The 16,476-nt window shown below is 37.2% G+C and overlaps 1 protein-coding gene across 1 annotated transcript in view; it reads right to left on the minus strand.

Annotated features, from left to right (window-relative positions):
- Positions 1 to 3,326: 3,326 nt before the first annotated feature.
- Positions 3,327 to 16,476, minus strand: part of LOC120527561 (multimerin-1-like) — an 83,473-nt gene continuing 70,323 nt past the window's right edge. The window contains exons 7-8 of the mRNA XM_039751127.1: positions 7,278 to 7,430; positions 3,327 to 6,344 (exon numbers count right to left, since the gene is read on the minus strand). Of these exons, the coding sequence (XP_039607061.1) occupies positions 5,932 to 6,344; positions 7,278 to 7,430 (566 nt within the window). The 3' untranslated portion in view covers positions 3,327 to 5,931. The remainder of the gene's footprint in view (positions 6,345 to 7,277; positions 7,431 to 16,476) is intronic.

The raw sequence follows: 16,476 nt of genomic DNA on the forward strand, positions 1-16,476 counted from the left end.
AAATGCGAGGCAAGAAATGCTGAACACACAGCTAACACTGAAAATGTTTTCATATGTTATAGTAATAATGACATAATTTTGACATGAAGTGTAGGATGTGTGAAGCCCAAATATCCAAGAAACACTTTCATAAAAGATGTAACAAAACAGGTATGCTTTTATTCAAGAATAAAACTGAAGAAAAAGAAATTGCTCAATTGACATGTTGCTGAAGCACAACTATCAGTTGGTACAAAATAAAAGATGCTCGCGTATGTGTGTGTTTGCGCATATCATTTACAACCAGTTATATAAGTGGTAACGCTGCTCCATCACATATCTGCAGAGATGCCATAGTGAAAAAGCTATTGTTTAGAAATGGCGTGGTAACAGGTTTGAATTGCATGTCATCTCTGTATTTAGCACTTGAGTAGTGAGCTGCTATTATTATCTGTATATCAAAAACATAAATTTGATAAGAGTATGAAACATCCTGTGTAAATTTATGGTACTTGAAAAAGATGTTACTTTTCCTCGCACACAGACATTCATATCAACATGTCATTTGAACAATTTTTTTTATTCAGCTTTATTCTTGAATAAAACTTATTTCAAATTATTTTTATTCAGTTTCATTCTTGGATTCTTGAATAAAAAAATTGTTCAAATGAGTTGTTGATGTGAATGTCCATGTGTGAGGAAAAGTAACATCCACCAAAAACACTGCGGTGTCCGTTTGTTCAACAAGACACCAAGAAGAAATAATTGAGCGGTGTTTGTATGTCTGCTTTTATCCCTTCAGTACTATGGTACTCAGTTTATGGCACTTTTACATGTATCAGAAATTTACACTGGCTATTTCAGACTCAAATCAAATGTATGTTTTTATTATATAATAGTAACAATAACAGCAGCTCACTACTCAAACTGGTGAATGCAAGGAAGACCTGGGATCAAATCCACCACCTCTTGATTATGAGGCAGCAGTCCTTACCTCTGCACCAATCAAGCAGACATGTCGTCTGTGTGTCAATGTATAGTTGGGCTTCAGTTTTTACACATTGCCAGTAACATGTAAATTAAACATTCTCTTTTTTTTCAGTTATATTTTAGAATATTTCAGAATTTCCACTTGGGATTAATAAAGTATCTATCTATGTATCTATCTATCTATCAATAAAAGTGTATTTGTTTTGTTACTATAAGAATGGTGTTGTTTTAATGTTTGTAATGGTTTTACTGCAGTGTTAGGGCCACGCCATTGACCTGGGCCAGCAGTTGCAAAGGGTTGAGAGAATAATGGAGCCCTCCCATGCAACTTGAAGCCTTCTGGATGGAGTTATGTGATAAGTAGTCCGTGGTGTAGAGTGAAAAAATAAATAATCGTGTGCGGGGCTCCATTACAGATGCTGGTGTGCATGTGCATGCTTTGCTCCATGGTTAATTGAGTTACTTGTAACTAAAAACTATCATGCAACATAACACTTGTGGAAGCAGGTGGATTGGTTGGGTGCCTCAATTGTGCCTCGGAGGAAGTGGCTGGTTACATCTACACCCAATTAGAGAAGGATAGTTTAGAAGGAGCTTGTTTGGAAGGTGGAGGATGAAGAAAGTTAGATTGGCCAAAGAGACAAAAGAGAAAGACGATGAACAGAAGGAGGAGGAGAGAATGGAGGTTAAAATGAGAGAAAAAGGGGACCTGAGCCTGAATTTTAAGGATGACTGCACCTGTCAGCGGGTGTCTCCTCCTTCTGCAAGAATTTGCAGTAATGCAGGCTTTTGTTGTGTTGGCCTTTCCATTACAACTTCCCAGTGAAAGCCTTTTTTTTATTGCATGAACAATAATGTAAATACAACATTTAGTGAAAGTGGACATACCTCTTTTTGAGTGATGCATGATTGGTTCCCCATCAAATTATTTTATTTGAATTACTGACATGGAACATAGCCTTCATTCTATCCATCCATCCATCCTCTTCCACTTATCCAAGGTCGGGTTGCGGGGGCAGCAGCTTGAGCAGAGATGCCCAGACTTCCCTCTCCCCGGCCTCTTCTTCAAGCTCTTCTGGGCGAATCCCGATGCGTTCCCAGGCCAGCCAGGAGACACAGTCCCTCCAGCGTGTCCTGGGTCTTCCCCGGGACCTCCTTCTGGTTAGACGTGTCTGGAACACCTCACCAGGGAGGCGTCCAGGAGGCATCCTGATCAGATGCGCGAGACACCTCATCTGACTCCTTTCAATGCGGAGGAGCAGCGGCTCTACTCAGAGCCTCTCCCGGATGACTAAGCTTCTCACCCTATCTTTAAGGGAAAGCCCAGACACCCTGCGGAGGAAACTCATTTCAGCTGCTTGTATTCGTGATCTCGTTCTTTCGGTCACTACCCATAGCTTATGACCATAGGTGAGGGTAGGAGTGTAGATCGACTGGTAAATTGAGAGCTTTGCCTTACGGCTCAGCTCCTTTTTCACCACAAGCGGACGCAGCACCAATCCGCCTGTCGATCTCACGCTCCATTCTTTCCTCACTCGTGAACAAGACCCCGAGATACCTGAACACCTCCACTTGGGGCAGGATCTCGCTCCCAACGCTGAGAGGGCACTCCACCCTTTTCCGGCTGAGGACCGTGGTCTCGGATTTGGAGGTGCTGATTCCCATCCCAGCCGCTTCACACTCAGCTGCAAACCGATTCAGAGAGAGCTGAAGATCAAACAGGACAAACATTCTAGCCTTTATTCTAAGTAGGACAAAACCTAAACAATATCTCAAATTCATTGCCATTTGTTGAACCCTTTTGGCGTGATAATGCAATTTTGGATTTGTACCACTCCATTTTAATCCCTTTTTTGACTGAACTTTTGAAATGTGTATGCAAATTTTCATGAACTATAACTTACCCATTTCAGAGTGCTACATTTTTCTACTCTACTTGCCAGCCCCAAATACACCCCTCCCCTACTCAATACAACTGTCCACTTTGATACACTTTGAAATGCCATGCAGCCTACATTTTTGGTTGGTTCGACTTTATTATATATACAAGAGTTCACTAAGATCAACATAGCCATTTTGGAATATTGCACAGTTTTTGGGTTGCCTCCTATTAAAACCCATTTTTCCAATTACATTTTTGTATCTATCTTTCTAGGTTTTTAAGTTGGACCAACAGTAACCCACATGCAAAACTTCATGAAAATTAGTTCAGCTGTATTTGCATGATCAGTGAACCGACTGACAAATAGACAAGCTGTGATTTGAGGGTTGAAATGATGTCCTTAGTTTGCAAAATAGATAATTAACATCAAACAAAACTGAAGAATTCAAAAGACAGCCAGAAAGTATTATGATTTTATTTATATAGATTTGTATCTTTTTAAATTATACATAATATTTACAAAGTATAAGATACAAATAAAATCAAACTCAGAAAGCAACCAATTAACAATCTTTTAAACAGAAATTATGACTGCCGATCAGTCCAGTTAGAATGGCATAATTGCCCACTGAGGTTACAGTAAAAGTTTATTACTATCACTGATTTATTAGGATATAGCAATGCTCATGCACATTAAGTTTAGGATTTTTGACTGGTGTGATGTGCACACACTTAATCACTCTTCTTAGGGTGAACAAGTATAAACAAATATCCTTTTAAAAAACATATGAAAAAGTTAGACAAATAAAATCAATTGGTTCTAATTTTGGTACAAATGTTAATACGTTTTTAAAAGAGTTTAAAAATCAGTCCTAAATCTTGTATTCCTACACATTATTTTATCATTTAATAGTTTTCTCTTTATTTTTAAAATTATTTATGGACTTTCTAGGTTAAAAAGCTATAACAAAGTTAAAATCATTTTCCTTCACTAAGGAATTACAGAAGTGGCTGATAACTGGAAAGTTGCCAATTTGATTTCAATCCACCCCAAGAAAGACACTTTTGATCCCATTAATTAGACACCAATAACAAATCTTATTAAGGAAACTATAATCAGAAATAAATCATAGCACTACTTGGATGGAAAGAATATACTATATAACAAGCATCAAGGTTAAATGAGAGGAAAAATTTAGCCAGACTAATTTGTCTGGTAGCTAGAATAAAATAATACATACAATATAATTTACTTAGACAGTCAAAAATAGCTTTGATATGTTTTTACATGGAAGATTAATTTTAAATCTAGAAGATACTGGCATCAGAGGTAATTTACAAAGATACAGGCAAGAGAGAAATGCTCTTCATTGAATGAGATCATCAGTGGAATGTATTCTAGAATCATTAACTTTTTATAATTCTTTATATTAGTAACACAAATTCTAATAAAACAAGTCAACCTGTAAAACTTTGAAATTACACCAAAGTTGGAGTAGTGGGAAATATAATACTGGTGACAGAGTAAACTAAAAAAGAACTAGGCCACCTTCAAAACTGGGCAAACACTTGGAAAATGCAGTTAAATGCAGAGTAATGCAAAGTGTCATACATGGGCAAAGGGAAAATATATTACTATTACAAAATAGGTACTGCAAATCTACAGGAATCAGCCTTTGAAAAGAATTTAGGTGTCCATGTTGTCACAATACGCAATTCTTCTAAGGAACATGGAGAAGCAATTAAAAAATCTAATAAAATAGTAGGTTATATAGTAAAAATTGTTGGAAAGCAATTAAATGATTTTATATAATAAAGCACTTCTCACAAAAGATGGTGGGACTCTGAAATAAACTGTCATACAGTTGAAGTGGGAAACCTAATAACTTTTAAAAAGCACCTGGCAGATCTCATCTATTGGTGAATTAGCCTAAGCTGATAGACCGATTGGTCTCCTTTGAGAAGCGTCTTTAACAACTAGGGATATCTCCAAGTTATCTTTAAATATCTTAATGTGCAGTTCAACTTTTTAGATATCTGAAAATATACTCACAATAAAATTCTTTATATTTTAAGATATCTGCAACACATTTTGAGTTACGTAAAATGCTTTAAAATACATCACAGATACTTTTAGAGATATCTGAAATAGACGTGTGAATTTTTGTATATCTGACATACACTTTTTTCCCCAAAGTCACTTCATATACAAATTTCTATTTTATTAGGACTTTCTGTCTCTTTTAAAATATCCTGAAATGCATTTTATATATGAGAATATACACAGGAACTAGAAATGCATTTGAGGTATTTTTGATAATGTTTCAGACATCTAAATAAAAAAGAATAGATATTTTAAAATACCTTCTTGTCTTTTACAAGATATCTGAAAATGTATTTCATATATCTTAAAATAAAATTTTAGATATTACAAAATTTACTTTAATACATCGCAAATGGAGCTGGAACCCATTTTAAAATATCAGAAAGTTAATTTGAGATATATGAAAGTATTTTAGTTATATCAGACATGAGTTAATTTTGAGAGAGTATAAAATGTCATCCAGACCAGTTTCAGCTATCTGAAATATACAGATATCGCAGAATGATAGGAAATCCCTTTGAAACTTTTTACAGGACATTACATTGAGTTATCTCAAATTTAGTTTCATATCTGAAAATGCAGTTATGATAAAATTAATGGGCTATGAGATATCTGAAACTTATTTTACAATGTCTTAAAATTAATTTCAAGATGTCCTAAATCCATTTTGAGATATCTCTAAATGGTATTTTGACTTTTTGTAGTTTCCTCTTGTTTATCAAACTTGTATTCTCATAAATTGGCCTGCAATCTCAACTTTCAAGACTGAAATATCTCAAGACCATCTGGAATATTTGAACATTAAAATCTCTTAAAATATTGTAATTGTCTATAAAAAGCAAAATAGCCTGAAATTATAATGTAAAAATGTGTACATAAAAGAAATGTTTAAAATTAGTCATTTTGCCAAGGACATAATCTGTTTCAAAGTTTTATATACCAGACCACAAGATAAATGAATGTAGACCGAACACCATTAGGTACGGTACAACAAATACCCTCCAAATGTTGTAACAGGAGGGAAATATGAAGGGATGGATCCTTTCTCCAGGCGTAACCAAACCTGTTGACCATAATTTAATTCAAGCACAGCATCTCCTGTAATTAACCTGCAAGCTGCAGAGGTATCTTCAGACTGAAAAGCCAATTTGTCAATCTCATCAACCACCAGATACCCGGAGGTTTCTGGACTACAGGATTTTATTGTGTATTTGAAAACATACACACCCAAGTATGGAACTAAAAACTTTCCACTGCCTGGAGCATATGATGCGCCATAGTTGACATAAAGATGGTTGAATCTGATTACTCCAGGACTTGTCATTGCATATGTGTGTGCTGCAAAAAAAGTGACCATAGGAGCATACCGGTAGGATCCTTTGGAGAAATCTGTTAAAAAAAAAAGAAAATGAATATTTTTTTTTGTAACACAGAGGTTTACTTTTTGATCTAAAGTATAAACTATTGTTAGGCAGAAAATGTGGAGCACAAATGTTATTAATTAGGCAAGGTCTCTACAGTTTGACTTCTGTAAATTTATCTGATGATTATTTGCAAAGCACTGCTTGTATCCTGTATTATAATTTGAACTTTTGCTTCTTTAATCACTTATGATGGGGCTCAGTATGAAAAATATTATTGTGGGCTGTTGGGAGCACTCTTGAGCAGACTCAAAACCCAGAAATGAAGGTTCAGTGAAAACGAAGAAGAATATTTTATTAAAAACACACAAAATACACAGGGGTAGGAGATACAATTCAAAAATGTTTCATAACCAAGATTAGAGCATCTTCTCTGCCTTACTAAGGACCTCACTACAGTCAGTTTTTACATAAGAAGTGTTTTACATAAACACATGAAGTTTAAGTGAAGTGGTCCATCCACTTATTCACTAACAATACTACCATTCCTTTATCTGTCTGTTCCTTTCAGATGTAGCCAGTAGCCACTATTCTTTTGCCAGGTAAGCCCTTGCTCTCTCTTTCATCTCTAAACTCAGTGACCTAGTGGCCAGCAGACACTTTTAAGCCTGGGCCTTTAAGCTCATCCCTGTAATATTTCCTGAGCTGATCTTTCAGGTTTCACTTAAAGGATGAAGCTATCTCTGCACCCCTTTAGACCTATTTAATATATATAGGCAACCCTGGATAACACAGACAGTATACGACTAAACATAAAGCATTGTAAAAGCCATTTATGTAATGGCAGTTTATGTAAGAATAATATACTTTGTTTAAATTCTTAATCTATAATTAGTTAACAATTTTTACATCATTATATTTTTATACTGTAATTACAGTATATTTAAAAGTAAACTCTTACCTGTGGATGCTGCATTTTCATTCACTAATTTCAAAGTACAGTTGACTCCACTAAATGGAGGACGGCATGCACAGACAAAATTCTTTCTTTGATTGATGCAAGTACCGCCATTTTGGCATGGTGAACCGATGCAGTTATCAGTTTCTTCAGACACTGGAAGCAGTTATAAAATACATAAATTATTAGTAAATAATTAAATGGATTGCAACATGAAAGGTTTACTTCTGTAAGAAATTAACCGCTTTACATTCAATTGATGGAGACAAAGCATAAAAAAGAAAAAGATTTGCAGTAACTATAGCACTGTGTATAGTAATCTGTCCAGATATTGCATTAACTCTAGCTATCTTGATAGGGATAAAACCAATAAATAAATTAATAAAAAAAAAAAAAACAGTTGATCAAAGTTTATCTAAAGTACGCTTAATTACTAGGAGATACCACAGAGATCCAAATTAAGCCCAATTAATCACAAGTAAGAAATACAATGCATGTTGCAGTCATGCAGTGTGTATGCATTATATATATATACCGAATCCTAAATAACCGAAACAGATCATATCACATAAGCCTAATATTGTTCGCTTATTTGGACCAAAATTCCGTTTAATTGGACCAAAGAACGTGACAGAGAATAAGAAAGAAGCCACAAGTCGCCCGCGGAAAGCAGATGTAAAACGGGTCAATGACATCGGGAGGATCCCTGGGCTCCCCAGGAGAATTCATGCTTTTATCAAAGGTCAGAAAGTCGGAAAATTTGTACCAAGTGCAAACCAGTGGGGGTGGACATGCCTGCCGTTTCTGTCCTAAAACGGACCGCCCAGTAGCCGGCGACATGAAGTTGAGCGTAAACAAGCGCAGTGCGTAAACAGAATGCGTCAGATCACACTAGACAAGTTCTTCAAACGTTGACTGGAATTTGGTAATGTAACCTTTTTTATACTGCTTCGCACGCTGAGTGTCATGTAGATCGTTTCGAAGAATTTGTAGATTTCTTTTTCAATAAACAAAGGTGTAAGCAACCGTACATGTACATGTACGTAGTTCTTGTTTGTACATTCGCCATATGCATGTGCAGCACAATAAAAGTCATAATGACATTTTAATATGTTACTTATAGCATGTCCCGTCTTGGTTGCACATGTATAGGGCATGTTTGTGTAATCGGACCAGCCGGTTATTAGGACCAAAATGATTGCGTCCCAATGTGGTCCGATTAACAGGAATCGACTGTATTAAACTGTGACATTGTCTCACAGAAATATAGTATACTGTAACATGAACTAACATGAAAGTACTTTTGGAAATTAGCTGGTTAAATGCACACATTATGTAACCAATTTTAAAGAGATTCCCAGAAATAGTAAGCTATCATTTGTTACTTAAGTTGTACATTGATATTAGGTTTTATTAGCAAAGTTCTGTTACACTTAGGAAATTATGATTAGCTTTACATACCTGTTTAAACAAACAAATAATTAAATAAACAAACAAGTATGCTATAATGAAATTCTCTTTGGAACTAGTTATATATTGCACACATGTAACCAGCCAATATCTAAAAAAAACTCTCATGTTGCATATTCAGTGATTATTTCCATGAGAAGATGATGCATTTTAATATGCATACTATATTTCCGTGGGACAAAGTTAGAGACTTAACTTTAAAAATGGATATATCAGTACTAGAGAAAAATTGTAGATGAGCTACTAGACTGATTCTTAGACTGAAGGACTGAATGTTTTCCAGTTAAGGAAAAGAAGATTAAAAAGTGATATGAATGAAATGTTTAAAATTGGTAAGGGAATTAGTAAGGTGGATACCAGCTTTTACTTTAAAGTGGGTTCTTCAAGAAGAATAGTATACAATGGAAACTGGTCAAGGATAAATTTCACACTGATGCTGAAACATATTTATTTACACTGAGAAGCATAGATTCACTAAATCACAAATGCAATAAGCACCATCTTTTATAACCATTGATGTAGAAAGATCATAGATCTCATGGTATACTGAAATTAGAAAAACAACATATCTTATTGTCAAACCATACAATGTCAAAATGCCATTTCTCTGGTGGTGTTACTATTCATTTTTTTATTTATTTATTTTTGCTAATCTTTGTACTCTGTGGGAACTTCTCTGCTGTTCTCCTGGTCAGTTTCTCACACCACAGTGGCTTTTGATCACATCTGTCTCAGCTTGTTTTTATATTCTGTTAATATTAGTTGAGGTGTAAAAGAGTTGTGTTGCTATAAATGAGTTGTTATCCTTTATGAAGCATTTGTCAGGACTTGATTCATGTGTAACAGTATACTGTATACGCTTTATACATGAAACGATTATACTCTGTACTGATATTTATACACTATATTCCGAATTACACTATGTAATGAAACACATACGCTGATTTTGTCCCATGCACCACATATGCATATAATAGAGAACTTGTATTGAATTTGACTGTAATGGACTTGTTAAGCGTCTAAAATTTCTTAATTTTCCCAGGTGTTTACAATTAAAGGATAAGTTCTATATTTTTCAAGTTGATGTTATTTATTCACAAAAATGGTCTTTATGCATTTGTCACACAAAATTATGTTTCAGAGTCCAGCATTTTCTACAAATTTTACTTGTACTGTTGTTTTACTTTTGAAATAACCTTGACTTAAAAAAAAAATTAATTATCCTTTAAGAAACTGCAGAATAACCATTGAGCTTATAAATTTTTGTGTACTAATTATATGCTTCCTTTGGAGCAGCATCTCATTATAGAGTGTAAGTACTTTTAAGCATGATTTATGTCATAAACCATGCTTTATTGGCATTTTCTTGATTTTTTTTGTGAAACTGTTTAAAGTCATCAAAGTAACTGACATCAACAGACAATGTTAATGGGAGGTATGACAAACAGACGGACAGTAGGTATGATATTTTAAAAATGACTGAACCATATGGACCGTCTGTAAGCAAATCATTGATGTGTTAAAACGTGAAAATAAACAATGAGTGTTATGGTGGAGGAGCTCAAACTGGAACACAGATTGTAGAAAACATTGCATAAACAATGGAAGAAATTTTGTTAAAGAAACGGTGACTGTGTGAACTGAATAGATGGAACAGATAGATGGAACAGAGCTTCACTGAGCTCTGCATTGTGAGGTTAAACCATTTGAACCAACTGTGTAATGTTTCAGGAATGCTGTTCATTCACTACTTTTACTGCTCTGGATACAGTTCAGTCAATATATGTAAGGCCCTTAACCTGCAATTGTTGAGCGCTTTGAGTAGTGAGAAAAGAGCTATATAAATGCAAAGAATTATTGTTATTATTATATATGAGATTTCTTTCAGATAAGAGAGGATGGTTGAAAACAGTCAATACAAAGACAATCATAATAAATTTAGAGACTGAAGACCAATTAAGGAACCAAAGTTAAAACATCAAGGTAAGGCACTGGTGGAAAAGAAATTATTAAGTGTGAGCCTAATGTTCCTCCATAAATAAACTGCTCAAAAAAATTAAAGGAACACTTTGAAAACACATCAGATCTCAATGGGAAAAAGAAATCCTCCTGGATATCTATACTGATATAGACTGGGTAATGTGTTAGGAACGAAAGGATGCCACATCGTTTGATGGAAATGAAAATGATCAACCTACAGAGCCCTGAATTCAAAGACGCCCCAAAAATCAGAGTGAAAAAGTGTAGCAGGCTAGTCCATTTTTCCAAAATTTAATTGCACAACTCAAAATTGTACGCAGCACTTTGTATGGCCCCTGTGTTCTTGTATACATGCCTGAAAACATCGGTGCATGCTTCTAATGAGATGACAGATGGTGTTGTGGGGGATCTCCTCCCAGATCTGGACCAGGGCATCACTGAGCTCCTGGACAGTCTGAGGTGCAACCTGGCGGCATTGGATGGACCAAAACATAATGTCCCAGAGGTGTTCTATTGGATTTAGGTCAGGAAAGTGTGGTGGCCAGTCAATGGTATCAATTCCTTCATCCTCCAGGAACTGCCTGCATACTCTCACCACATGAGGCCAGGAATTGTCGTGCACCAGGAGCCACTGTACCAGCATAGGGTTCTGACAATGGGTCCAAGGATTTCATCCTGATACCTAATGGCAGCCAAGGTGCCTTTGTCAAGCCTGTAGCGGTCTGTGTGACCCTCCATGGATATGCCTCCCCAGACAATCATTAACCCACCACCAAACTGCTCATGCTGAATAATATTACAGGCAGCATAATGTTCTCCATGGCTTCTCCAGACCCTTTCACTTCTGTCACGTGCTCAGGGTGAACCTGCTCTCATCTGTAAAAAGCACAGGGCACCAGTGGTGCATCCGCCAGTTCTGGTATTCTATAGCGAATGCCAATCAAGCTGCATGCTGCTGGGCAGTGAGCTCAGGGCCCATTAGAGGACATGGGGCCCTTGGGTCATCCTCATGAAGTCTTTCTGGTTGTTTGGTCAGAGACAGTAACACCAGTGGCCTGCTGGAGGTCATTTTGTTGGGCTCTGGCAGTGCTCATCCTGTTCCTCCTTGCCCAAAGGAGCAGATACTGGTCCTGCTGATGGGTTATGGACCTTCTATGGCCCTCTCCAGCTCCGCTAGAGTAACTGCTTGTCTCCTAGAATCTCCTCCATGCCCTTGAGACTGTGCAGGGAGACACAGCAAACCTTCTGGCAATGACACGTATTGATGTGCCATCCTGGAGAAGTTGGACTACCTGTGCAACCTCTGTAGGGTCCAGGTATCGCCTCATGCTACCAGTAGTGACACTGACTGTAGCCAAATGCAAAACTAGTGAAGAAACAGTCAGAAAAGATGAGGAGGGAAAAGTGTCAGTGGCCTCCACCTGTTAAACCATTCCTGTTTTGGGGGTCATCTCATTGTTGCCCCTCTAGTGCATCTGTTAATTTCATTAACACCACAGCAGCTGAAACTGATTAACAACCCCCTCTGCTACTTAACTGACCAGATTAATATCCCATACGTTTCATTGACTTTATGCTATACTCTGATTAAAAAGTGTTCCTTTAATTCTTTTGAGCAGTATATTAATTTCCATCAAGTAAGTGACAGTTAAGTGCAATTCAACCAATGCTAGAAAATAACGTTAGGATATAACAATTTTTTTAAAGCTGTATTTACTTTCGTTTAATTTTTCTTATAGGGGGTATCACACCCATGCACATGGGAGGCAGCTAAAGGGCTTGAGGAAAGATAGTTCCGAGTCATACCAGGATTTGACAGAGTGCACTGACTCTTTTTCTCCCTTTCCTGCAGACCATTCATGGGAGATTCCACCTGGTCCTCTTGACGTCACTTCCGGGACCGAGCCTATGGAAGGAGACCTTGCCAGCTCCAGCACCTGTGATGTTATGTCTGGGTTAGAACCTATGGCTGAAGAACTTAATGAGCCCGACCCCTTTGATCTCACTTCCTGTCTTCCCCTTTTCCCTGTTCCCTCAGTTCTGTTTTGGACTCGGTTTTGTGCACATCAGTGCTGTATACATTTTACGACTTTGCAGCCAGGAAACCAAATACACGGGTGGCTGCCCCAAAACTTTCTATGACTCTGAGTTGAGTTTGTGACAGAGGTCAAGGAGAATCAGTCTTATAGAAATAAAAAAGTGACAACTTTCCGGATCCTTGGATGAGATTTTGCTGCAAACCAACTTGCATACACTGTACTGAACAAGAGCATTTATTGCTAAGAAAATTTAAATTTTGAAACCCTGAACCCAGACTTGTCGGCTTTGTTTTGTGTATTCTAAACTAGTAGGCTCTCCCACCTACTGTATACTCACTCCAATATAAACCAAAAGCATATTTACTACACATTTATTCAGTTATTTTATGTTTCTGGTATAGTATTTTTGTTGATAATAGTCTAATAACTGATTACTCAACTAAGTCCATGCATAGCCACAGTGCATGGGATTGGAAAAGTTCAATGTCCCTCTTAAGTTTCACAGAAGGTAAGTGAAGGATATTAGAGTTAGGAATGGCATCTAGTCATATAGGTTTCTGTTCCAGTATCCCCAAGACTTGGGGCCTCGTGTATAAACTGTGCGTACGCACAGAAATGTTGTGTAAGAACTTTTCCACATTCAAATCGCGATGTATAAAACCTACACTTGGCGTAAAGCCACACACTTTTCAACGGTACCTCATGCCTTGTCGTCCGCAAGTTCTCCACTCGGTTTTGCAGACTGGCGGCACCCAGTGACAAAGCAGTGCTACTGTTCCTGTGTGGTTACTCTTATTTTCCTGATGCGGCTTTATAAATACACTGAAACTAACCGCATATTGTTTATTAGTGTAATACATCTGATTGTAATTAACTTGTAACAATATAATGGTCCAGGGAATAGCCATAATATTCCAAATACCATAACTGCTTTAGCGTTGTTACTCTCACTGCACCTTCTTCTTCTTCTTCTTTCAGCTTCTCCCGTTAGGAGTTGCCACAGCGGATCATCTTTTTCCATATTACTCTCACTGCATCACTCGCAGTATTTATATCACTGTATCTGAGTGGGGAATCACAGCAGCAGCTGATCGGAAAGAATTATCAGTATACAGTATCAAGAACACGTCTCAGCCATGACAAAACGTTTTAAAGCCTTTCCTGTACGGACCTCGCGGTTCAGAAACAGTTTCATCCCAAGAACTTTAAACGCACTTAATCAATTGCTGTAGTTATAAGTACAATCACCCCACTGTAAACTTGCACTACAGTTATAATATTACACAACCTGAGCCACTTTATAAAGCGTGTATTTACATATGATGACGATATCAAGATGAAATGCAGCAAAATATGTTATTATATTATACAGATAAAACTTTAACTTCATTTAAATAATCTGTATTCTCCACTGGGACTGGCGTGAAGGATAGAATAATTAAATATGTACTATGAAGATATTTCAATGTTCCTTAAATGTTTTGAAGAATCGGCGCTCTAAGCATACAGATGGCTTAAAGTCTATTACTGAGCTGATTGTGTGGCGATCGGTTACTTGGAGAAAGAAAAGCAAAGACTGCAGGGGTGGCCACGCCAATATATATTGAATATAAAACAGAAAGAGAAAATAACGACACAGCTAAAAACGCAGCAGCAAATTTCGACAAAAGTTAAATGCTTGTGTCATTAGCACGAGGCGGCTATGCAGTGTCCGCAACGGATGTGGCCATCCACTGTGCATAAGATACCATATTGACATTGGCGGAGAAGGGGCCACCGATTCTTTCTCTGCCCAGGGCCGCCACAAGCCTAGAGCTGCCCCGAGTACTGCTGCAATAAATAATTTCATCGAAGGTCGCGCACAATCGCTGCGCCACTGTGAAACCCATGTTTAACAATGTGCTTTGTCTCCTATCATCATGAAAATGATATCACATATACATCTCAGTATTTTAGTTATGCAGAGAGCTATAATATCACGAATGTAATGGATTCTGTGTCCAGTCGGAGGAAGAGAGCTGGTTTAAGAAGCAAGTAGTGATTCACACACATAGAGCACATAGAAGATCACATACAAAAGAAAGCATTTAACTTGCTACATTACTTACGATGTAATTTGAGAAACTGGTTAATTAAACGATTTTAAGATGAAGTTTATGATGTTCTACTTTATTGACAAAATAAACTAAATGATTAAAGTGGAAATTTCAAGATTGAAGTTGGCATTTCGTGTACCCTAATGAGCTTTCATATGACACTCAGACAGTGGGCTACAACTCGCCTTTACACGCCGATTTTGATATCTGACAACTTTTTTATTTCCAGCACTGTGCGACTTTGTGAACGTGAGCTTTCAAGTTTCTTCAATATGCTATTTCACTCGATCAACTTCCTTTTGTTGATTATACCACGGTTTAAATAAACAAATAGTATGTTTTTCCTTTGCCTCCACTTGGTATTCGCTGAAATTCTTATATTTTCCCCCTTGCTTTTCCCATTGTCTTTTCACAGAAGGCTGAGCTTAAGGGCGATTTATTTTGATTTGCATATTCAAAGAGGCGTAATTCTGGGAGGAGCTGGGGCGGGACAGAAGGCGTGTGCACAAGCGTTAGTTTTCACGCTGACCAAGATTTATGTAGCAGAAGAACGCGGAAGTTGGAGTACGCACAGATTCCTGCATCTGGATTTTTCTGTGATTAAGCACATTTCAGCTTTTGTGCTTACTTCATGTTATAGTGCGAATTCTACGCAGTGTTATACATGAGGCCCTTGGTGGGCAACCAGCCAACTTGTGTGAACCTAGTGAATGGTCATTAAACCAGCAGAGAGAGAGAGAGAGATAGTGAGTTGCTGAGTTCAGATGTGAAATCTGAGCATTTTTCAAAATGTTATTCAACAGGTTTACTTCACAGAATTGTGTTCTTTCTCTTTGATGTACTTTAAATTGACTGACGCACATTTAGGCACATTTTCAAAGTTTGTTTTTCAGTATTTTTTTGTTGCTAGCAATTCTTGTGCCAAAGTCATCACTAAAGTTATCATCACACTTATGCACATAATCGGACACATGCTCATTTGCACTTTACTTTTCCAGCATCTGCACATTACTGCAGTCAAGTCTCCTATAATAATACTTGAGTTGAGAAAGATGCATCAGCTTTACTGGTCCAGTACCTGGCTATCATGATTCAGAGAGAAAACATTTTGACTTTTTACATTTTATTTTGTTTGGTTAGTCTTTATTTTGCCATCTGTTGTGGCATAATGATACTGTCATTGTTCAACACTTTTGGCACAGAGGATAAAATGCATTGTGTCAATACGAACATGCGACGCTTGAATATAAAAGCACCACAAATGCATTTTTATGTCGCCATTTTGCTTAACCAAATCGAACCATTCATTAAACATTGAAGCATGCACATTGATCCCGGAGGATCCTCAAAGCAGCTTTCGGTCACATGTAGATAGTAAACAGAGAATCTGACATCACATTCTGACTTTTATCACACTGTGCCCCCCTGACTTTTTGCTGGCACTGCAACTCACGCACATGTTGCATTAATTTCTGAGGATGTGCTCAGAGAATGCGTCAAACAAACGCAGGGAATGTGTGGCAGCCATGATGCATGCGCGTACTCATTCTGAGCGTGAAGTATAAACAAGCCCTTATAAGACTTGTTTTCATGCCTGAAGGCTAAAGCAGTAATGTT

This window comes from Polypterus senegalus, chromosome 4 (assembly GCF_016835505.1).
Source record: "Polypterus senegalus isolate Bchr_013 chromosome 4, ASM1683550v1, whole genome shotgun sequence".
Classification (NCBI taxonomy): domain Eukaryota; kingdom Metazoa; phylum Chordata; class Cladistia; order Polypteriformes; family Polypteridae; genus Polypterus; species Polypterus senegalus.